Raw genomic sequence first — 24513 nt, forward strand, 5'->3', positions numbered from 1 at the left:
AGTGGGCTGGTTATGGAAGATTTATCTGGGGAGGTAATTTTGAACCAAATGACAAGGAGGATCTGGCTTTGCAAGATCCAGAGGAAGAAACTTCCAGTGCAAATGTCTGGAGACAAGAACAAGTTTGGCGTGCTCCAGGGATGGGAGAGAGAGCCAGCGAGCACGAAGCTGGTGCAGGTGGGGGAGGACAGTTGGAAGAGATGGAGAGGCTCAGTCGGGCGGGGTTGGGGGGGCTCATGGAGGGGAGGGCGGTGGTCAGGAATTTAAGTTTTATTCTGACCACAGTGGGGGGCATTGAAGGATTTTAAGCAGGGAAGAGACATGGTCTGATTTTTCCTCCCAAAGGGTCACTTCAGGGAGACTGGGTTAGAGGGGGCAGGAATGGAAGCATCCCCTCACCCCTATCCTGTTCAAGGTTATTCCGGGAAGAGAGGACGGTAGACTCGGACTTGGACTAAGCAATGGGATGGTCAGGTATAGAATGCAGGTTGGACTTCAGTCAGCAGGAATTGCTGATTGGTTGGGTCTGGGGTACGGAGAAAAGAGAGGAGTGAACGGTTATGCCTGCATTTCGGCTTGAGCTACTGGGTAGTAAGGCCATGTATGGAAGACTATGGAAGAGGCAGGCTTGGGAGGGGAGTAACCAAAAGTTCTATGTTGGAGAAGTAGGCCTTTGTTAGGTCTCCCCGTGGAAATGGCACCTGCTGTTTCTGCTTCCTTTACTGCTCGCTCTTTCATTTATGCAGTCAGGCTCTCAACCCCATCATTTCCTTAAAATTCTCTTCTCAGAGATTCCTATGGCTTTTTAAACCCCAAACCCAATGGCTTTTGTTGAATCACCGTCTGTCTGTACTCTAGGTAGTATTTCAATGTTACTCACCTCCTTCGTTGTAACTTTTCCATCCGTCCTTGAAGGCTTGACTTTTCCTCTCGCTTAACTTCCATATTTCTGTGTTGATCTCCCTTCTTCCTCCCGCCTGGGATTCAGGACCTTTGTGTTCTGGGTTCATGGATCTTTCAGCCTCCCACCTCCTGACTTTCCTTCATGGATCCTTGGTTCTAGCCAGAAAAAAAAAAAAAAAATTGAACTTCTTTGCTCTTTGTCTTTTGCTGCATCTCTGAGCTTCCATGTAGGGTCAATGACCCTCAGTCTAAAAAACACCCTGTGGAATTGCTTTTTTTTTTAATTTTAAAATTTATTTAAAATTTATTTTTGGCTGTGTTGGGTCTTCGTTGGATGCACGCGGGCTTTCTCTAGTTGTGGCAAGGGGGCTACTCTTCATTGCGGTGCGCCGGCTTCTCATTGCAGTGGCTTCTCTTGTTGTGGAGCATGTGGGCTCTAGGCGTGTGGGCTTCAGTAGTTGTGGCACGTGGGCTCAGTAGTTGTGGCACACAGGCTTAGTTGCTCCGTGACATGTGGGACCCTCCCAGACCAGGGCTCGAACCTGTGTCTCCTGCTTTGGCAGGCAGATGCTTAACCACTGCGCCTCCAGGGAAGTCCCTGTGGAATTGCTTTGAGTGTGGGTTTGTTGTTGAGAACTCTCTTGGCGTTTGTTTTTCTGAAAATCTCTATCTGACGTCATTAATATTGAAGGATATTTTCTCAGGGTAGAGGAGCTTCGTTTTGGCAGCTATTTTGATTTCCAGCACTTGGCAATACCACTTCACTTCCTTTAGGCTTTCGCTCTTGCTGTTGTGAAGTGTTTCTCTTTTCTCTTTTGGGGACTCAAATCACACCGACTCAGTGTATTCCTTCTTTTCTGTCTTCCTTCCTTTTTTTTTTTTTTTTTTGCGTTACGCGGAGACCTTTCACTGTTGTGGCCTCTTCCATTGCGGAGCACAGGCTCCAGACGCGCAGGCTCAGCGGCCATGGCTCACGGGCCCAGCCGCTCCGCGGCATGTGGGATTCTTCCGCGGACCGGAGCACGAACCCGCGTCCCCTGCATCGGCAGTGCGACTCTCAACCACTGCGCCACCAGGGGAAGCCCTGTTTTCCTTCTTTTTATCGCTATGGCTTCTTTGTGGATAGCTCCCTCTGACCAATCTTCCACTTCACTAATTCTCTCATTTGCTTAAATTGTTTTTCCTAAATTTTTAAAACTACTTTATTGAGTATAGTTTAGGTCCAGTATAATTTATATACTTATTCTTTTTAAATTAAAGTATAGTTGATTTACAATGTTGTGTTAGTTTCAAGTGTTCAGCACAGTGATTCAGTTATACGTCTATTCTTTTTCAGATTCTTTTCCCTTATAGGTTATTACAGAATATTGAGTACAGTTCCCTGTGCTGTACAGTGGGTCCTTGTTGTTTATCTATTTTATGTATAGTAGTGTGTATCTGTTAGTCCCAAACTCCTAATTTATCCCTTCCCCTCCTTTCCCCTTTGGTAACCATAAGTTTGTTTTCTATGTCTCTGGGTCTACTTCTGTTTTGTATATAAGTTCATTTGTATCACTTTTTGTGTTTATTTTTTTAGATTCAACATATAAATGATATCATATGATATTTGTCTTTCTTTGTCTGGCTTACTTCACTTAGTATGATAATCTCTCTAGGTTCATCCATGTTGTTGCAGATGTAATGCATATATTTAAAATGACCAATTTAATGAGTTTTTTTTTTTTTTTTTTTAATTAATTTATTTATTTTTGGCAGTGTTGGGTCGTCATTTCTGTGCGAGGGCTTTTCTCTAGTTGCGGCGAGCGGGGTCACACTCTTCATCGCGGGTGCGCGGTGCGCGGGCCTTTCACTGTCTCGGCCTCTCTTGTTGCGGAGCACAGGCTCCAGACGCGCAGGCTCAGTAGTTGTGGCTCACGGGCCCAGTTGCTCCGCGGCATGTGGGATCTTCCCAGACCAGGGCTCGAACCCGGTTCCCTGCATTGGCAGGCAGGTTCTCAACCACGAGCGCCACAGGGAAGCCCCAATTTAATGAGTTTTTACACATATATACACAGATAAATCCATTACTATAATTAAAATACTGAATATTTTCATCACCTCCAAAGCTTCCTCATACCCTTTTATAATCTATCCCTCTCTTTACTCCTATCTCCAGGCAAACACAAATCCACTATCTATCATTATAGATTAGTTTGCATTTTCTAGAATTTTATATGTGGAATCATACCGTCTGCTCCGAAGCTACCATCCTATATCTTCCCTATACTATCACTGCAGGAAGACCCTTTTCCTCTCTTCAGTGTTGGTACCCCTGTTTCCCAACGCCCTCTTTCCTATTTTTGTTTTATTCCATTGTTTTGATGCAGCAAATCTTGCTCCCACAGTTTATTTTTGAGAACTTGGATGCCCTTATCCTACCTTTATATTTGATGGCTAGTTTGATAGGCAGATAGCATGGCTGGGTATAAAAATCTATGTTGTAAAAATGTTTCCTCAGAATTTTGAAGGCATTGTTTTACCATCTTCAGTTCCCAGTATTGCTGGCAACAGGATGGATTCTTTTTAATTACTGAGGCTTTGTAACTCTCTTTTTTTTCCTTTGGATATATTGTTTTTATTCCTGGTGTTCTGAAATTCCATGATGATATACCTTGTCTGGGTCTTTAAAATATTATTGTGCCACACACTCAGTGGGCTCTTTTAACCAGGAAACTTCTATCCATTACTTCTGGACATTTTTATTTGATTATTTGATAACTTAATTCCATTGATTTTCTTGGCTTGTTCTTACTGGAACTCAGTTTATTGTGATGTTGGACCTCTTGGACTGATTTCCTAATGTATTTTTCTTTTTTTAATCTCCATTCTTTCCCTTTTTAGTCTTTATTGGAGATCTCAATAATACCATTCCTTTCATTGATTTTTTAAAATGTCTGTAATAACATTTTTTGATTTTCTAGAGTTCTTTCTTGTTCTCTGATTTTTTTCTTTACAATAGTTTCATGGATACAATAGTTGTCTCCTCATATCTCTGAGGATGTACCTAGTTTTATTCCATTCCCTCACTGCTTCTATCTCCTCCCAGTTATTTTTTTCCTGTTTTCTTTGGGGGGGTGGGGTGGGGAGGGGGTGTTTCCCTCATAGCTCTGATAATCCTTGCTTGTCTATTGATGGGAGCTCCATTTACATGTTCAAGGCTAGTCTTCTGGTGGGCCTATTGGAGAGTTGTCAGGTCAGGTCCCCCAGATGTCAGATCTGTAGGTTTTCTCTCTTAGGTGGATTGGTTTACCCAGAGAGGAGTCCTCCTTTCTCCTGCCTGGGGTAGGTAAAAGCCCTGCAGAGGAAGGGGCCAGGAATAGCATTTCAATACCTAGACATTCACAAAATTTCCATTTTTTAGTATAAAATCTGGTGTCTACTTGTGCTCCAGTATCTAGACTCCAAAGCCTTTTCTTACCAGATAATAAACCTCCAATAGGGGTGGGAGTGCTATCGTTGCCTGGCTGGGTAGATTGGGGAGGGGGATCTGGAGTTATTAACTATTCTTTATATACACTATCAACAGCCCCGTCCAGTCTCCAATTCCTGAACCGCTTCTGGATCCTTTCCAGCACAAACCAGCCCACTTTCCAGTTGTCTTCCCATACCCCATGGGCATTTAGCAGAGTGGAGACAGCTGTAGCCGAAGTCATTTCCAAGGGTCCCTCCAGGTTCCATTTTCCAAAATTTTGTTGACATCTTTTGTCTGATGTCACCCTTCTCTCACCATTCATTTTTTTTTTTTTTGCTGTATGCTGGCCTCTCACTGTTGTGGCCTCTCCCATTGTGGAGCACAGGCTCCACACGCGCAGGCTCAGCGGCCATGGCTCACAGGCCCAGCCGCTCTGTGGCATGTGGGATCCTCCCGGACCGGGGCACAAACCCGTGTACCCTAGCATCGGCAGGCGGACTCTCAACCACTGCGCCACCAGGGAAGCCCCTCTCCATTTATTTTGTCCATATGCATTTGTACCTGTTAAATTCCTTTATTATCATTTTACTGGGATTTCTGGAGGGAGCAAAGACAGACATCTATATGTGTTCTGTCAGTTTTCATCTAAGTCCCCTTGTACGAAAAAATGTTATGGTACTTCCCCATGTGTACCATTTATATTCCACTGACAAATTTCCATCATTTACACATTTATTTCCTCTATAGACTCTAAGCTCCTCGAGGCAAGTGTATTTTGTGTCTGCATCTCCAACAGTATTCTGTGCTTGGCATATAAGAAGTGCTTCAGGGGCTTCCCTGCTGGCGCAGTGGTTGAGAGTCCGCCTGGACGATTCAGGGGACATGGGTTCGTGCCCTGGTCGATGGAAGATCCCACATGCTGCGGAGCGGCTGGGCCCGTAAGCCATGGCTGCTGAGCCTGCGCTTCCGGAGCCTGTGCTCCGCAACGGAGAGGCCACAACAGTGAAAGGCCCGCGTACCGCAAAAAAAAAAGAAGTGCTTCAGGCACATGCATGTATTTAAGGTTTGCTAAAACTAGGAGGAGTGGGGGCTTCCCTGGTGGCACAGTGGTTGAGAGTCCGCCTGCCGATGCAGGGGACACGGTTCGTACCCCGGCCCAGGAAGATCCCACATGCCGCGGAGCGGCTGGGCCCGTGAGCCATGGCCGCTGAGCCTGCACGTCCAGAGCCTGTGCTCGGCAACGGGAGAGGCCACAACAGTGAGAGGCCCGTGAACCACGCCCCACCCCCCCCAAAAAAAAAAAAAACTAGGAGGAATGGAGGAGCTGGAAACAAAAGTAGATGGAGAAGCAGAGCGATGTTTTCATCCACTGAGAGGCAGAGGAACAGAGTTCACGTGGGAGTGCCAAGGCCCCCCGGGAGCAGAACAAGGCCAAGGAAAGCCCTCAGTCCCTCTCAGTTGGAGTAGACCAGCCCTTTCCCCAGCACCCCTGATCTCAGGAAGTGCATGGCTCTGCAATCTGGTCGCTGTCCATCTCCCTTCCCATCCAGTGGGAATCCTAAGAAGAGACAGGCCAGAGCGGCTTTGTCACCGAGGGTGGTTAAGTGGGCACCGGCCTTGACCACAGTCAGGTCAGGATGAAGAAATGGCTCCTTTTTTTTTTTTTTTGCTGTACGCGGGCCTCTCACTGTTGTGGCCTCTCCCGTTGTGGAGCATAGGCTCCGGACACGCAGGCTCAGTGGCCACGGCTCACGGGCCCAGCCGCTCCGTGGCATGTGGGATCTTCCCGGACTGGGGCACGAACCTGTGTTCCCTGCATCGGCAGGCGGACTCTCAACCACTGCGCCCCAGGGAAGCCCAGAAATGGCTCCTTTTAAATGAAGTGCCAACTTCAAAGAAAAACCTCTGGGGTTTTTTGTCAGTTTTTTGTTTTGTTTTAATTTGTTTTTACATTCCCCCCCCTCACAGTGGTAAGAAGTTTATTATCCTACATAACAGGCAGCCCAAAGCCAGGCAGTTCAGGAAGTAGATGGGCCAGCCACTCCACTACATCATCAAGGAGGGAGGTTCTTTCCTCGTTGCCTCTCCGTTCTTGGGAATTGCGTCTGCTTAGACTGGATGCTCTTATGGTACCTAGATGGCTGCCAAAGGTCAGTTTAAAAAAATGAGTATTTCGTCTTACAAAAGTACTGGAAGTCCTTGGAGGAGGGGAATGAGGAGTTGTTGTTTATTGAAGAGAGAGTTTCAGGGTCACTAGATGGAAAGGGTTCTCAAGATGGGTCGCACACAATGTGAATATACTTAACACTACAGAACAATACACTTAAACGTGGTTAAGGTGGTAAATTGTATGTTATGTATATTTATCACAATTTTTTTTTATGTTGGGGTAAGAGTTTATTAATTAATTAATTTAGTTTTGCTGTGTTGGGTCTTCGTTTCTGTGCGTGGGCTTTCTCTAGTTGTGGCAAGCAGGGGCCACTCTTCATCGCGGTGCACGGGCCTCTCACTATCACGGCCTCTCTTGTTGCGGAGCACAGGCTCCAGACGCGCAGGCTCAGTAGTTGTGGCACACGGGCCCAGTTGCTCCGCGGCATGTGGGATACTCCTAACCCAGGGCTCGAACCCGTGTCCCCTGCATTAGCAGGCAGATTCTCAACCACTGCGCCACCAGGGAAGCCCAATTTATCACAATTTTTTAAAGTAAAAAAAATATGTATATATTGGGAGTCTTGACTTCTTGACTTTGGGTGGCTTTTGAATCCAGAGGCCTTGCTCCTGATCTCAGTGTCATCCAGGAAGCTGAGCGGTAAGCAGAAATACTACCCATCCATGAGGTATTGAAAGTTCCAGAACTCAGCAGCGTCACCTCTGCTTGAGCACACCTGACACATAGTGAGGGCTTGTAGCTGACATCTCTGAATGAGTTTTCAACTTGAGCTTCAGTTGTAGACAGTGGCTGGCTGAGGCCTTAGTTCTTCCGTGTTAAAGCTAAGGACACTTCTAGAAAGGCTGGAGCAGCTTCCAACCTCAGTGCTAATAACATTTGCTTCTGGCTAAGTGTTTGCTGTGGGTCTGTCCTGTGCACTGTGGGAGGCTTAGCAGCCTCCTGGCCTCCACCCACCAGATGCCAGTGGTACCTATTCCCCAGTTGGGACAACCAAAAACATCTCCAGGCATTGCCGAAAATCCCCTGGGGAACACGACCACCCAGGTCGAGAACTATTAGGCCAGAGGTGACGATGTTATTCACAAACCACAAGGATCTCAATGCCCACTTTTCTTCTCTGACATTGGCTTCTACTGCAGAGAAAAGAAAAATATTTACATTACCATTTATGGAATAGTGACTGTGTTCCAGACGCTATGGCAACCAATTCATTATCTCATTGAATCTTTCGGAAAACTCTCTGATGTAAGTATTAGTAGCCTCACTTTACAGATAAGGAAACTGGGTCTAGAGAAGTGAGGTGCTTTTTCCCAATTCATGGAGCAAGTAAATAGCGAAACCAGGGTTCCAACGAAGGTCTGACTCCTTTTATGACTGCCTTTATGTTTGTTTGTTTGTTTCTCTTTCAGATTAATTTATATAATGATGTTTCAGATATGTGGTGTGTAAAGATGTTATCAGTCAACCACAGAGGCGGGGAATATTCTATTGCCCACTCAATAGCTCTGACTCCGAGATAAAGTCTCTATGAATTAGGACATTAAGTACATTTCTGCATCCGTGGCAAGGCAGCTGGTGAAGGGACCCAACATCCATCCCCTTCCCGGTTGTAATAATGCTCAAATGTCCCTTAGCCAGCAGAGGGCAGACCTGTGGTCCCAATCGACAGAAGTGGGCAAAGCAAATTGTTCTTGAAGGTTTGGAACAGAGCGGCGAAAAGGTTTCAGGAAAATGGTACCTGCATCACTTCCTTGTCCAGAGGTGGGGTCTTTTTTATATTTTTGTAGATAATATATTTAATTGTCCTATTCTTTTAAAAATGCACAACCTCCTTCCATAAAGAGAACCTGAAGTTTGAAGACCACCTTAGCTTTGTTTTCCTATTCCTGACGTTTCATTTTAAAGCTGATCTCAGTCTGTAAGGTGATAGGAGCCAAAACTGTTTCTGCTGTGAAATACTATTAAGAAGGAGGGAGTTTCCTCTTCATCTTCCTTTTGGGTAGGTTCTCGGGGGCTCCGTGCCATGACTGCCATGTAGGGCCATGTGTTCAGGCCCCAGCACGCTACCAAGGCAGGGTGCTGAATCCACAAGGTGATGGATGTATCGAAAGAGAGCAGTCACAGCTGTCTTTATTCATGGAGCAGGAAATCACCCACAGAACCTTTAGCTAAAATTCTGTTTAGGCTGAAACTCTGATGCATTTACTAAAATCTTCCCTTTTACATGCTTATCTGCATGAAAATCCCAGGAAGGTGAACGAAAGCCAGGGTTTCTCCAAGTTTGTTAAGTATCCTGGAGAACTAGGCTTTCACCTGCTGCCTGGCCCTTCTGCCAGCTCCTTATAACGAGTTCTGTGCCTGGCAGAGCCATATCCATCATGATAAGCTATTTATACAGAGGCTTTTCCTTTCCTGTCTGTGTTACCACCAGCATTTCTGTAGGGACCAGCATTTTCAAAATCTCTTCTGAATCGGAGTGGTGGAGGGAGGTGAGTATTGGAAGCACTTCTTTCCCCTTCTACCAAATGTGTCTGATTACGTTTGAGTTTAAGGTTGTTGCTAAGTCTAGGACAATGGTCATTTGGGAAAAAAATCCAAAGAATGTCACAGATTCTGTTTGTTCGATGGAGACGAAATTTCCCACTCTGAGCAACGATTTTCCTCCAGAAACAGCCCACTTATTCGATTCATGAGTGCCATGTGATGTTTAGAGCAATTAGTTTCCTTGCAAACAATACAAAAGGACAAAAGTTTTCAAGGTTTGGAATCACCATGGCAACACTTCAGATTCCCTGCCGTGCCCCCATCTCAGAATGATAGGAACTGGTCTTGCCATTCCTCTGAAACTGGCCAAAGCCTCAAGACTCACAGCGTCACCCAGCTGGTGCACAGAATGCATTTTTGCAGCACCCCGGGCAAAGTTTCCTGGGATGTGGTGTAGTGGGTAGAATAGTGGTCCCCCAAAAGGTGTGCTCAAGTCCTAATCTCTGGAACCTGTGCATGTGACCTTATCTGGGAAAAGGGTCTTTGCGTATATAATTAAGGATCTCAAGGTGATATTATCCTGGATTTTGGTTGGGGCCTAAGTCCAATGAGAAGAAGGCAGAGGGAGATTTGAGATTTGAGACACAGACACAGAGGGAAGGCGTCCATGTGAACACAGAGGCAGAGGTTGGAGGGTTGGAGTGATGCTGCCATAAGCCAATGGATGCCAGGAGACAACCAGAAGTTGGCAGAGCCCAGGGAGGATCCTCCCCTAGACCTTCAGAGGGAGTGTGGTTCTGCTGACGCTCAGATTTCAGACTTCTGGCTTCCAGAACTGTGAGAGAATAAATGTCTGCTTTTTAAGCCACGCTGTTTGTGACACTTTGTACGGCAGTCACAGGAAACTAATACCATGGGTGACTTCTGTTCTCCCATCCTATGACTTTACATGCTGGAGTTATAGCAGAGAGCTCCTTGCCATTGAATGAAGAACATATTTTTTTCTTAAGAAAAGGAAACAAAAAATATAAAGCAGTTTTGGAAGAACCACCAAACCACCCTAGATCATCAGAATCAATTCTGGGGTCTGCGGGCTCTGCTTGGGCTACAAGTTCTCATCCTGGGTGTCTTGAGACCATCATTCTCCCTAACAATAGCTTTAGGTACAGCTCCTTGGTTTTTTCCTGTCCTTCCCTTTACCAGAAGCTTATCTGAAAGCTAGTTTCATTGCTACTGCTCCTTTCTCACTCCGGTCAGAATCCTCTTTTTGTAGCATCATAAATGGTTTCCATGGAAATGAAAGGTTGAGATAGAATGGTGCCAATGTACATGTAAACTTCAGAATTAAACAAGGGCTATTGTTTTTTTTTTTTTTTTTGCGGTATGCAGGCCCCTCACCACTGTGGCCTCTCCCGCCGCGGAGCCGCGCAGGCCCAGCAGCCATGGCCCATGGACCCAGCCGCTCCGAGGCATGCGGGAGCCCCCTGGACCAGGGCACGAACCCGCGTCCCCTGCATCGGCAGGCGGACTCCCAACCACTGCACCACCAGGGAAGCCCAGGCTGTTGTTTTGGCCTACCATGGAGTTTCATTCATTCTGAAGATGTCTTGGGGGTTTTGGAATGCATACCCCTAACTTCCTGCTTTTCTACCATATTCCAGCCCACGTAGCTAAGGAAGCATGGAGTGGCATGGAAACACCTCAGATCTTCATTGCCCTCATTCTTCAGGTTTTCTTTTAGTGTTGGCGTGTGCGTGTAAATGTCAACATGTGAGGTGAGATTTGCTGTAAATAAGCAGATGATCCCCCCAGGGTAGGCTGTGGGCGAGATGACAATTCTAGCAGGAGATATCAGAGGCAAAGCCTTTACCAGTCTGAACTCACCCAGTGTCAGTGCATCAGAGCCAGTGAGCAGAAGAGGAAAGTGGACCCAAGGCTCTGTGCTTGCCCTCGTAACCCTGAGGACAGGGGCCCAGAGTTCACACCCGCTTCTTGCAGCACCAAAGGCACAGACTTTTTTTTTTTTTTTATAAATTTATTTCATTTATTTACTTTTGGCTGCACTGGGTCTTCGTTGCTGCTCGCGGGCTTTCTCTGGTTGCGGCGAGCGGGGGTCTACTCTTTGTTGTGGTGCGTGGGCTTCTCACTGTGGTGGCTTTTCTTGTTGAAGAGCACAGGCTCTAGGTGTGCGAACTTCAGTAGTTGCGGCGCGTGGGCTCAGTAGTTGTGGCGCACGGACTTAGTTGCTCTGCGGCATGTGAGATCTTCCCAGACCGGGGCTTGAACCCGTGTCTCCTGCATTGGCAGGCGGATTCTTAACCACTGCGCCACCAGGGAAGTCCAAGGCACAGCCTTTGACGTGCACAGATTTCTCCAAGATGGTTTAGTCATAGGGAGAAGCAGACCTTAACCAACCCTCTAAATAGCTCCCAGTAATGAGATGAGCACCTGGTGGGGCAGCCCAGGTGGGGATTCTGAGTCACTGCAGCTCTGCATCCTTCCTGTACAGGAGACACCACCTGGTAATTCTTACTTCAGAGTAGGTGGGGTGACCATGTTATCACCCACACTGGAGCACTTTTCAGAGTGAAAGGAGCCACTACTAATTATACCAGCACCATGAGCACAGCTTGGACTGTCCCTGGGAAAGAGGGGAACCAGCTTTAGGCTGACGTTGGTTTAGCTCCACTATAGATCTCAGTGTTGAAGTACCCTTGGGACTCCGGGCTTGGATGTCTTCTTTATTTTTTTTTGTGGTACGCGGGCCTCTCACTGCTGTGGCCTCTCCCACTGCGGAGCACGGGCTCCGGACGCGCCCAGCGGCCACGGCCCATGGGCCCAGCCGCTCCGCGGCATGTGGGATCCTCCTGGACCGGGGCACGAACCCGCGTCCCCTGCATCGGCAGGCGGACTCTCAACCGCTGCGCCACCAGGGAAGCCCTGTCTTCTTTTTTATATCTTCCATATTGCTACACCAGTGCTGTCCAGTGGAATTTTCTGCGATGATGGAAATGTTCTGTATCTGTGCTGTCCAATACAATAGCCACTAGTCACACATGGCTACTGAGTACTTGAAATGTGGCTAGTGTGGCTAAGGAAGTAAAATTAAAATTTTATTTAATTTGAACTAGTAGAAAGGTAAATGACCAGATGTGGCTAGAGGCTCCTGTACTGCATGACACGGACTAAATGATTTCACCCGGTGTCACACTTTTGTTTTGTTTTTTTAAGTTTTCCCTCTTTACTCTTTTTAAAAACATTTTAATATTTATTTATTGTGGCTGTGTTGGATCTCAGTTGTGGCACGAGAGGTCTTGGCTGCGGCGCATGAGCTCTTAGTTGTGGCATGTGGACCCTTCGTTGCTGCATGTGGGATCTAGTCCCCTGACCAGGGATCGAACCCTGGCCCCCTGCATTGGGAGTGCAGAGTCTTACCTACTGGGCCACCAGGGAAGTTCCAGGGTCATAGCTTTACAACCATCTGTAGGCCCTGATTCCCAAATTGGTCTAGCGGGCCCAACCACTCTGCTGAAATCCAGACTGAGGATGCGGAGAAATTGGAACACGTGTGCATTGCTTGGAGGAATGTAAAATGGTGCAGCTGTTGTGGTAAATAGCAGGACTGTTCTTTGAAAACTGAAAAAGAATTTACCATGTGATTCAGTAATTCCACTCCGAAATGTGTACCCAAAAGACCTGAAAACAGGGGCTCAAACATGCTTGTACGCCCAAGTTCATAGCAGCGTTATTCACAATAACCCAAAGGTGGAAGCAGCCCAAGTGTCCACCGACGGATGAGTGGATAAACAAAAGGCGGTACTTACCCACAGTGGAATTTTTTGTTTTTGTTTTTTTTGCGGTACGCGAGCCTCTCACTGTTGTGGCCTCTCCCGTTGCAGAGCACAGGCTCCGGACACGCAGGCTCAGCGGCCATGGCTCAAGGGCCCAGCCGCTCTGCGGCATGTGGGGTCCTCCCGGACCGGGGCACGAACCCGCGTCCCCTGCATCGGCAGGCGGACTCTCAACCACTGCGCCACCAGGGGAGCCCCACAGTGGAATATTACTCAACCTTGAAACAGAAGGAAATGTTGACATGCTACAATGTGGCTGAACCTTGAAGACATTATGCTAAGTGAAGTAAGCTGGTGACAAAAGGACAAATACTGTATGATTCCTCTTATGTGAGATTCCTAGACTAGTCAAATTCATAGAGACAAAGTAGAATGGTGATTGCTAGGGGCTGGGGAGAAGGGGGGTTATTGGGTAGAAAGTATCAGTTGGGGAAGATATAAAAGTTCCAGAAATGGATGGTGGTGATGGTTGTACAACAATGAATGAATGAAAGGCTACCAAACTGTGTACTTTAAAATGGTTAAAATGGTAAATTTTGTTATATATATTTACCACATTAAAAGACCCTAATCCTCTGATACTTCCTCCAAACCTTCTCCTTCTGCAGACTTCCCACCTCAATTAATACCGACTCTATTTTTCCATTTGTTGAAGCCAAAGACAGATTCTTTCTCCACCCACGTTCAGCACATCGGTAAGCCTTCTTGGCTCTACCTTCAAACACATGCATTTGGAATCTCACCACATCTCACATCACCCAACATGCTGGTCCATGGATCATCCCTCCACACACATCTCCACTGACTTTTTTTTAAAAAATAAATTTATTTATTTATTTTTGGCTGTGTTGGGTCTTCGTTGCTGCGAGTGGGCTTTCTCTAGTTGCAGTGAGCGGGGGCTACTCTTGGTTGTGGTGCACGGGCTTCTCATTGTGGTGGCTTCTCTTGTTGCAGAGCATGGGCTCTAGGTGTGTGGGCTTCAGTAGTTGTGGTGCACGGGCTCAGTAGTTGTGGCTGGCGGGCTCTAGAGCACAGGCTCAGTAGTTGTGGCACACAGGCTTGGTTGCTCTGTGGCCTGTGGGATCTTCCTGGACCAGGGCTTGAACCTGTGTCCCCTGCATTGGCAGGCAAACTCTCAACCTCTGCGCCACCAGGGAAGCCTTCCACTGACTTTTCACATCACTCGGAGTGACAGCATGTGTTTACTATGAACCGCAAACACTGCATCATCTGTCCCCCGCCGTTACCTCCCTGAAGTTATCTCCCACCACTCTCTCTGTTGTCCACGGGCCTCCTGTTGTCCAGACACCTCAGGAAGGTCCCTGCCTCAAGGCATTTGCCCCTGCTGTTCCCTCTGCCTGCAATGATCCTCACGCAGATCTGCATGGCTGGCCCCCCATTTCTAAGGCTCGCATCCACGTCTCAGTGAGCCCTTCCCAGGCCATTCTGGAAATTTCAGCATCCTCCCAACACTTCCTATCTTCCTTGCCACCTTTCGTTTTTTTTTTGCACTCACATGAATCACTATCTACGATACTACATTTGACCCTTGAAAAGTGTAGGGGTTGGGGGGTGCCAACCCCCCTCGCAAATTCCACATGTAAGTTATGGTTGGCCCTCTGGTACACACCGTCCCTCTGTATCCCCACTTGGGCATCCACAGGTTCAACCGACTGGGACTCGTCTAGTACTGTAGTATTTACTATTGAAAAAATCTGCGTGTAGTTGGATGCAGTTCAAACCTGTGTTGCCCAAGGGTCAACTGTGTATATTTTATTTACCTTGTTTATTTTCGGTCTTCCCCACTGAAATAGACCGACAGCTTGTGAGATCTTAGTTCTCCTACCAGGAATCAAACCCGTGCCCCCTGCAGTGGAAGCAAGCATGGAGTCCTAACCACTGGACCACCAGGGAATTCCCTGAAATACATGATGTTTAAGGCAGAGGTTTCAGATCAATGTGGTTCTCTGCTTTTCTCACAGTGCTCAGATCAGCACCCAACATGTAGTTGGCACGCAATAAGTATTTGTTAACTTAATGAAAGAATCCAGATGTTAAGGGAGTTACTCAGGGTCCATGTCTTTAAGGAAACCTTCTTTGATTGATGTATAACCAACCCAACCTCTTTACACGTGTCCAGTCTACTTGAAGCACCTTTATGAGTTTGGCTTTCATTTCATTTAAGCCAGTAATTCTCAACCAGGGGCAATTTTGCCCACTCAGGGGACTTTTGGGAATATCTAGAGACACAAGGGGGAGGAGGGGTGTTCTGGCATCCCTAGTTAGTAGAGGCCAGAGAGCTTGCTAAACGTCCTCCCCACAGTGAAGACTTATTCCGACAAAATGTCATTTATGCCAAGGTTGAGAAACCCTGATTCAACCTAACCATGTTAGGAGTTATCTAGTCCGCATTTATTAAGAGGTAAGTTCCTTGAAGGCTGTTACAGCTTGAATAGTGTGCTCTAAAAAAGATATGTTAAAGTCCTAAACCCTAGTATCTCACAGGGTGACCTTCCTTGGAAATGTGATGCAGCTACAAGTCAAGGAATGGAATGCCAGGGATTGTCGCAGCCTCCCAAGGTGGAAGAGGCCGGGAAGGATCCTCCCACAGGGAGGTCATGGCCCTGCTGACACCTTGAGTTTGGAGTTGTAGCCTCCACCCAAATTTCTGTTGTTTTAAAATACCCAGTTTTTGGTACTTTGTTAGAGCAACCCTAGGAAACTACTACAAGGGCAGACCCAATGCTAAATCCAAACGATGCGAATGGGGTCTATACCCTGTGACAATCAAATTAGTTTCTGGAAAAATGAGAGTCTTTGCCAGGATGGGGGTTACATCCTCCTGAGGGAGGAGAGACAAGGATGTCCAGTCTCTTGGGTAGTATGAGATGCCTGACCAAGGGCATGTATAATACGTGTTCAAACCCACCAGCCACCAAAGCCTTTCCTGGGAAAATTACCCCAGCACAAAGTGTTTTTTGTTAATATTAACTTTGGTTCTCTTGGAGGCAAAAGCCAGGAGATCCCACAAATCCCACTGTGCTTGGGGCATAGCTGCCACATTACACCCTGATAAAACTTCTAGTGGCTAATGTTACGGCTCTTCACCTGGTATGGACGTGGGCAGGAGGGGGCTTTCTGGAGAGCATCTGGCCCACTGTGGAGACACTTATAGAATGTGATCTAAAGGCTCTTTGGCTCTAAGGAAGGGTAAGTCTTTGGATATGATTATTTCTAAAAAAAAAAAAAGAAAAAAAATGGGGAGAATTATTAAATAAACAAAGGTCTGGATTTAAAGGCTACTTACTAACCCAGGACCAAGATTAATGGTGGGTGGCAAGCTTTTGTGAAGATCTTCTGTAGCCCGATTAACCAGGCTGGGATTCCAGGGAGATAATGTCTTTTCACATATAAAAGATCCTATTGATTTCCTGTTAGTATTATCCCGAAAATGTGCAGTGTGTATCTATACAGCAGAGACAATCTTCCATCACTTGCTTTATGGGAAGAGAATGGTTATTGTATCTCTTCCCATAAAACATAATCTCTTTTTCTCTTCCAAAATCTACCTGTCCCTCTGGGAACTACCAGTTGTAATCTGTGGAAGTGAATTGATTTTTCTTTGCTTTTCTTCTACGTGTGCCGGTGTTGTTATATTTGGCTTCTCTACATTTTCTCATTGTTCTCTAGAGTCTGAATTTTGAGATTATTTGAGCTTGTCTAAAAATTCTTTTATAAAAATCAGTCCCACCAAAACACACACATGATGGGGGATGTTAGGCTCTGTGTAACTTGATCAGCTGGGAGGTGCCTCTCCCCCATCCTCTGCTGGGGGTTGCTGTTCGTGCCTAGCTGGGATTTGGAGGCCCTGAGAGGTCGCCTAGTATATTCCAACAGGAAAAAAAAGGCAAAAACCCAAATCACTGAAGGAAGCAAGTTCTCTTTCAGCATTAACTCTGGGCATCTCTTCAGGATCAGTTAAGATGCAAGGGCAAAGTCCTTCATATTTAAAGATCATGTTCTGAGCAGCAGCTTCCTAACGTAATAAATCTGGCCGAGAAGCCCCCAGCGATGCAGTCTTGTCCAGACCTTACAGATGGACGTCTACAAGCTGGTTCCAGCTGCAAAGGCCGTACTTGTGGTTCTGCCTTCACCTCCTTTTTAAGGCAGACCCTCCCTCAATTCTCCTCTCTGAAACCCACCCACCCTTCGAGTTGTGAGCCCTCCATAAGCCCCCTGCCACACTTTCTGCCCTCCCCTGAACTCCTGTGGTACTTATGGATCGGACTGCACCATCCCAGGCCGCGTTTAATTACAACTGCCTTTTATTCCTTACTCATTGCATGTGCGCTATCTTACAGCTCTGCAGAGGTCCGTGTCTTCAAGCTTCACTGTTTTCTCACTCTCTCCACTTCTGCACTGTACCTGGAGCCAACCAATTTATTGTGCCCTATTGCCAGATGATTTTTTAAAAAGCCCCCCAAATATGTATTTTTATACATACATAATACAGATATAAATCTCATTGTTATGGGCTGAAATGTGTCCCTTCCAAATTCATATGTTGAAGTCTTAACCCCTTGTACCTAAGAATGTGACTGTATTTAAGATGGGGTCTTTAAAGGGGTAATTAATCTAAAAGAGGTCATTGGGGTGGGCACTAATCCAATATGATTGGTGTCCTTAAGAAGAGGAGATTAGGACACACACACGCACACACACACACACACACACACACACACACACAGAGGGAAGACCACGTGGAGACATAGGGAGAAGACGGCCATCTATAAGCCAAGGAGAGACGCCTCAGAAGAAATCAACCTGCCAACATCTTGATCTTGGATTTCCAGCTTCCAGAAATGTGGCAAAATAAATTTCTGTGGTTTAAGTCACCCAGTCTGTGGTCTTTGTTATGGCGGCCCAAGCAAAGCAATACAATCAACTAGTCACAAGACAAAGACCAAAGTTCTTGATATTTGAGACCCTCTGTGTCCTTGTCCCATCCCATTTCCCAATCTGTCTTCTTCCTGTCCTGTCCCTATCCTCCTGTCCCCCCCATCTGGTTGACTCCCAGGCTCCTCCCATCCCGGATTCCCTCCTATCCCTGCCCCTTGCCTAAGCGCGTTCTCTTCCTGGGCAGTGGTCACCTCCTCCTCCAGCCATGCAGAACCAAACCAAGGCCAACCCAAGTCCAACCCTTCCCCGAAGCTTCAGTGACATTCTATTAACTAAGAAAGAGACATGAAGGTTTATCGTGGATCGTGCAGTGGTTTTCAAACTGTGGCCCCCAGGACCCTCTCTCAGGGGCTACTCTGCGTGTAAGGGGGGATGACAAAGGGATAAAGGCCAGGATCTCCTTGGCATCCACTGAACAGAGCTGGCTGACTTCTTCCTGTGTGGTTTGTTTGTTTTTCCATATATTATTCAAAACCCATTCTTTGGGGGTGGAAACGATGCTGGAGAGCTCTGTTGAAAATCCTATCCAGGATGTAATGACAACAAAATGTCCAGAAAAGTCATAGGAAGCTAGAGGTCCTTGCTCAGGAAACACTTAAGCGAACAAAGCCTGTAACGCTTTTATCTAGATTTCCTAGGACTGTACTCATTGCCAGGGATAAACTCAATTATCAAAACTCATTGACTCCGAGAATGTAACTTCCATATATACTACTGCCCATTGCAATTCATCAGACAGGCGGCCGTGACACCGTTAATGCGATCATGGCTTGCAGTGTTATTAATCTATTTTCTAAGTACGAAAGGAGGGCAGTTTGGATTCTCTGATACAGATGTGGACACTGGCCAGGTCACATCTGGCCAGGGGTTTGTGGCATGATGACTTCATGAAGAAATCAATTTCTGTTCCCTTCAGCTGACCTTAGGGCCCTCTTCTTAGCCTTGCTTTTCTCTGTTGTAATATAAAAATTAAATTTCAGTCTTTATGATTTCTCCAGTGCTCTTTCTTTCAGAAGTTATGGCACATCTTGTATGTTAACGAGGTCCCAATGAGGCAGGGAGGGGATGGTCTATAATTATTTCTCTCTGATCATTAAGCTAAGGTCCTTCTCCAAAGTTTAGAGCAAATTTCCTTTGACCTTTTTTTTTTTTTGCTTTAAAAAAAATTATTGAAGTATAGTTGATTTACAATGTTGTGTTAATTTCTGCTGTACAGAAAAGTGATTCAGTTATACTTATACATATATACTTTTTCCTATTCTTTTCCATTCTGGTTTATCACAAGATATTGAATATAATTCCCTTTGCTATACAGTAGGACCTTGTTGGGAGCTTGGGATTAGCAGATGCAAACTAGTATATATAGGATGGTTAAACAACAAGGTCCTTGAACCTTTTTGCTTCAGAGACCTGGCCAGAAGATTTCCCACCCATAGGACTTAATGCTTTTTTTAAAAAAATTAAATTAAATTAAATTTAATTTTTTGGCCACGCCGCATGGCACGTGGGATCTTAGTTCCCCGACCAGGGAGTGAACTCACGCCCCCTGCAACGGAAGCGCGGAGCCTTAACCACTGGACGGCCAGGGAAGTCCCGGACTTAATGCTTTCTTAAAGTAGCCTTTTAACATGAAGTGTCAGTCTGTGACTCTGCAGTAGATTTATTGAATGCCCATGGAATGAGTCAGGAAAATGTGGCTATATCTTCTCCCTCCCCCCAGAGAAATACACAAGTTTTCCCTTGTTCTCTGCTCGCCTACCCCACCCTACCAATCAACACACAGCTTTTGAGTCTCAGATCCCTGGACTTTTTCAGAGAAAAGGACCGTTCCCTTGGAATCAAGGTGAAGTTATTTGTTCTGACGCAGGTATAATTCTTTTCCTCATGAAATTCCATAGCTAGATTTATGTCAGTATCATCTATTCCGATTACTCTGCTCCATCAGGGATCCCTATGCCATAGATTTCCTACGTTTCTGATCAGTTACCATGAATATGGCTCTGGTTATCACAGTTCTTAGTAACTACAAGCTATACTTCTGTGGGCTTCAACCCACTGTAAGAACAAATCTGTGCAAACCTCTCAGGATAAACCTGGTTTGTTTGTTTTCCTTTTTCATGGGAGTGGAAGGATTACAGATCCAGGGAAAACAGTGGGGAGGGGAACTGAAACAAATCTGCCATATGCTTGTTTATTATCGGACATTTACATCTCGGACTTCCCTGCTGGTCCGGTGGTTAAGAATCCGCCTGCCAATGCAGGGGACAAGGGTTCGATCCCTGGTCCGGGAAGATCCCACATGCCGCCGAGCAACTAAGCCCGTGCACCACAACTACTAAGCCCGTGCCACAACTACTGAGCCCGCGAGCCACAACTACTGAAGCCCGCGTGCCTAGAGCCTCTGCTCCACAACAAGAGAAGCCACTGCAATGAGAAGCCCGCGCACTGCAATTAAGAGTAGCCGCAACTAGAGAAAGCTGGCTCGTAGCAACGAAGACCCAACTCAGCTCAAAATAAATAAATTTCAAAAACAAGCAAATAAAACAAAGACATTTACATCGCATCTTCACTCAGAGCATAAATTTCGAATGTGGTTTAAGCTTTGGACACACTTCCCTCTGAGGTGGCTGAGTTTTCGGGACCATTTCCATCATTTCCTTCCTCTCCCCATCATGCCCATCACATCACAGCATAATTACTTGTTTACCTGTCTGCCTTCTTCTCCCTTTCCCCAACCCGACTGTGATGTCCCTGGGAAGGATCGCAGTTCATTGCCGATGTCCTCAAAGTCTGGTGGAGTAGCTTGGAGTATAGGGTTCTCAGTATGAAAGAATGAATGAATGAATGAATGAATGGCTATTTTCATGTATTTCTTGCCTCTCACTCAGCTGACAAGCGCAGTTAAAGCTAAGATTTCTTGTTTGAGACAGGACTCCTTTGGTGGTAAGAAAAAACAAAAACACTCAAAGAATGGGGGTGGGAGAGGAAGGAGACGGCTATGTCCGGGCAAGGAGCCCAGGAAAAGCTAGGCACGCAGACTCAAGAATTCCAGCAGCGAGCGGGCCGTTCTGACCCAGGGCTGCCCTAGGGATCTCAGGAGCAGGAGTTTGTAGGTTTTACTCTGGTTACTGCCATTAACATGAGTCAGCCAGGCCACGCAGGGCCTCTCTGTTCCCCTCTCGTGCTTCTCACCTTTTAGTCAACATCTTTTCTCTCCTCTGTGGTTTCTGCTTGTCCACACTTTCTTCTCCCTCATCCCTTCATTTGCACAAGACCCACTGTGGCCTCTCTGACTTCTTTCTCTGTTGCCATGTTTAAACTTCAACTTCGCACATTACCGGCCCTCCTCTCACAGCCCTATAGTTTCTCTTTTTTTAAATAGCAAAATATAGTTGATTTACAATGTTGTCTTAATGTCTGCTGTACAGCAAAGTGATTCACTTATACATTCTTCTTCATATTCTTTTCCATTATGCTTTATCACAGGATGTTGAATATAGTTCCCTGCGCTCTACACTAGGACCTTGTTGTTTATCCATTCTGTATACAGTAGTTTGCATCTTCTGATCCCCAAATCCCAGCTCATCCCTCCCCCACTCCCCTCCCCCTTGGCACCCACAAGTCTGTTCTCTATGTCTGTGAGTCTGTTTCTGTTTCCTGGATAGGCTCATTTGTGTCATATTTTAGATTCCACATAAAAGTGATATCATATGGTCTTTCTCTTTCTGACTTACTTCACTTAGTATGATCATCTCTAGTTCTCTCCATGTTGCTGCAAATGGCATCATTTCATTCTTTTTTACAGCTGAGTAGTATTCCATTGTATATATGGAACATATAATACATCTTCTTTATCCATTCATCTGTCAATGGATCGGTCCTAGAGTTTCTACCTTCAAATGCCCAGAGCAACAATCTAGCCTAATTCATCTTTCCCTACAGGGCAATGTATAGCCAATGGATTGGTGGTCTCCAGGTCAGGGTACCCATGGTCCAATCAGATATAGCTAGAGGTCAATGTCATGCGCTAGAACACATGGCTGCCCATGGCCGCTTTCACCAAGGGATGTGGGCAGGGTCTCTGCAACTCCCTCCACTGTGGAGCAGCCATGTGGTTCAGAGGCTGGACCTCAGCTGGACCGGGAAGGGGCTGCTGAAGCCAATAGAGGTAATTTCATTACCCTGACCCTTGCCAGTTCTTGGTCAAAGGATCCAAGGTTGGGTCAGCACACGGCATTCCTCTGTGCAGGGATTAGTCCAGGGGTGGGTTTATAAATCAGGGGAGATAAGCAGAGCACTGCTGGGGTGGAAATGTCCTTGTTCTCAGCAGAGAGGCATGGAGGAAGGCGGTTTCTCTTCCTTGGGACATTGTGGCGCACAGTCGGGGGGCGTCGCCCAGAGCTGCTGCAGCCATTCTTGGTTCCAGTTGGAGGATGATGTCACCATCGAAGTGGGCAGAACCCAGAGCAAACCAGGGAAATAGCCAGAGCCCGTGGACTGGGCAGATCCTGAAGCCCAGCCTTTCTCTTGACCGCCAGTCACGTGATCCAATACGTTTCCTTGTTGTTTGAGCCAGTTTGCGTTGTGTGTTTGTAATTTGCTGCTGCTTTACGGAGGTGGAGGGGCGAGAGGGGAGCATCTGCGGTGTAGGAGGCAATGGGGTGTACCTATGTTTCAAATGGTCATTTCTGAGTGTCAGCGGGAGCAGGGCTAGGCCGTCACACAGTGCCCTGTGCTTGGCTTAATGCTCCGCTGTTGCCATCCTGAGATTCCTAAACATTTGTAAAGGAGGGCTTGCCTTTTCATCTTGCCCCGGCCCCACAGATTACACAGCCAGTTCCAGGCAGGTGATACAGTGTATGGAAAAGGACTTGTAAACTGTAAAGCACTCTACAAAGCATTGATTGCTATTTAAAATGACCCGTTCACACGCTCCGACTGTCTGCCACCTGAACCCCGGAACCCGCACAGATCGCAGGTGAGCTCAGACCCTCTGGGCTCCCATAGGAATAGGGAGAGATGGATGGAGAATCCACTGCTCATAGTTTTCTTCCATCTCCAGGAGTTTGGGGAGGTATGTGGCCAAAGTTAAACTGTTCGTTTAACTGTTAAACAAGCAAAGCAAACGCACACACACACAGACTACTTTTTTTTTTTTTTTTTGGAGTATAGTTGATTTACAATGTTGTGTTAGTTTCAGGTGTAGAGCAAAGTGATTCAGGTATACATGTACATATATCTATTCTTTTTCAGATTCTTTTCCCATATAGGTTATTACAGAACATTGAGTAGAATTCCCTGTGCTGTACGGTAGGTCCTAGTTAATTATCTGTTGTACATACAGTGGTGTGTATATGTTAATTCCAAACTCTTACATTATCCTTCTCCACATGAACTACTTTGCCTGTTTGTGGTCTTCCTCTGCCCTTCAGGGACCTGTCTTCAACCCATGGGCCAAATTGTCCTACCTTTATTCTGCTTGCATGTGTGTGTGCGTGTGTGTGCGTGTCTCAGGTGGAAAGAACGACTGTCTGGTTTGGCCTGTCCTTTCATCCTGCTAATATTGTTACTGAGTGAGTGTTACTGAAATAATGTGTGCAGTTTTGGTGCAAAACTATACCTTGTCCCGGGCTTTCCTGGTGGCGCAGTGGTTGAGAGTCCGCCTACCGATGCAAGGAACACGGGTTCGTGCCCCGGTCCGGGAGGATCCCACATGCCGCGGAGCGGCTGGGCCCGTGAGCCATGGCCGCTGAGCCTGCGCGTCCGGAGCCTGTGCTCCGCAACAGGAGAGGCCACAGCAGTGAGAGACCCGCTTACCGCAAAAAAAAAAAACCCAAAAAAAACCCTTGTCCCAGGTCACATGATGAATGTAACCATAAAAAGTTTAAAATGCTATTATTTAAAATTTATTTTCTCATAAAAAATGGTTCCTGAAATGATCATAATTTTTTTTTTTTTTTTTTTTTTTTGCTGTACGCGGGCGGGCCTCTCACTGTTGTGGCCTCTCCCGTTGCGGGGCACAGGCTCCGGATGCGCAGGCTCAGCAGCCATGGCTCACGGACCCAGCCACTCTGCGGCATGTGGAATCTTCCCGAACCGGGGCACGAACCAGTGTCCCCCGCATCGGCAGGCGGACTCTCAACCACTGCGCCACCAGGGAAGCCCCGGTCATAATTTGAATAACTTACTCTATAGTTATAATACATTATGCCCTGGTCCCGGGCCAGGTCCGGCAGTCCCGGAGCCTCGCGAGATCTCTGTCAGAGCCAGCGCCCTGCAGCCGCCGTCTCTGTTAGCAAGTCCTTCTTGGGCAGCTCTGTTTCAGTTTGCATAAACCGGAAACTCTGCCTGCAGATCATCCATTTTATATTCTTTCTTCTCTGCTCCTAAAACTGCATTTCTTTGTGAAGCTATTATGGAGGTATCAAGGTTTTTAAAAAGTGGACTTATTTTTTAGCTAAAGGAAAGTGCCTGATGCGGCTGGAATCCTCCATCTAATGTCCCTTTCGTGCTTCATCAGTGAGTTTTTTCTTTTCTTTTCTTTTCGTTTTTTGGCCGCGCAGCTTGTGGGATCTTAGTTCCCCGACCAGGGATCGAACCTGGGTCCCCTGCGGTGGAAGCGCAGAGCCCTAACCACTGGACCTCCAGGGAATACCGTCATCAGTGATTCTAAATCTTCTTTGGGGTCCCCTCTC

At 46.5% G+C, this 24513-nt stretch overlaps 1 protein-coding gene across 1 annotated transcript in view; it reads right to left on the reverse strand.

Moving 5' to 3' along the window:
- DNAJC11 (DnaJ heat shock protein family (Hsp40) member C11) overlaps nucleotides 1-20752 on the reverse strand; it is a 97587-nt gene extending 76835 nt beyond the window's left edge. The window contains exon 1 of the mRNA XM_032628616.1: nucleotides 20526-20752. Coding sequence (XP_032484507.1) covers nucleotides 20526-20684 — 159 coding nt within the window. The 5' untranslated portion in view covers nucleotides 20685-20752. The remainder of the gene's footprint in view (nucleotides 1-20525) is intronic.
- Nucleotides 20753-24513: the final 3761 nt, after the last annotated feature.

Source organism: Phocoena sinus, chromosome 1, assembly GCF_008692025.1.
Source record: "Phocoena sinus isolate mPhoSin1 chromosome 1, mPhoSin1.pri, whole genome shotgun sequence".
NCBI lineage: Eukaryota > Metazoa > Chordata > Mammalia > Artiodactyla > Phocoenidae > Phocoena > Phocoena sinus.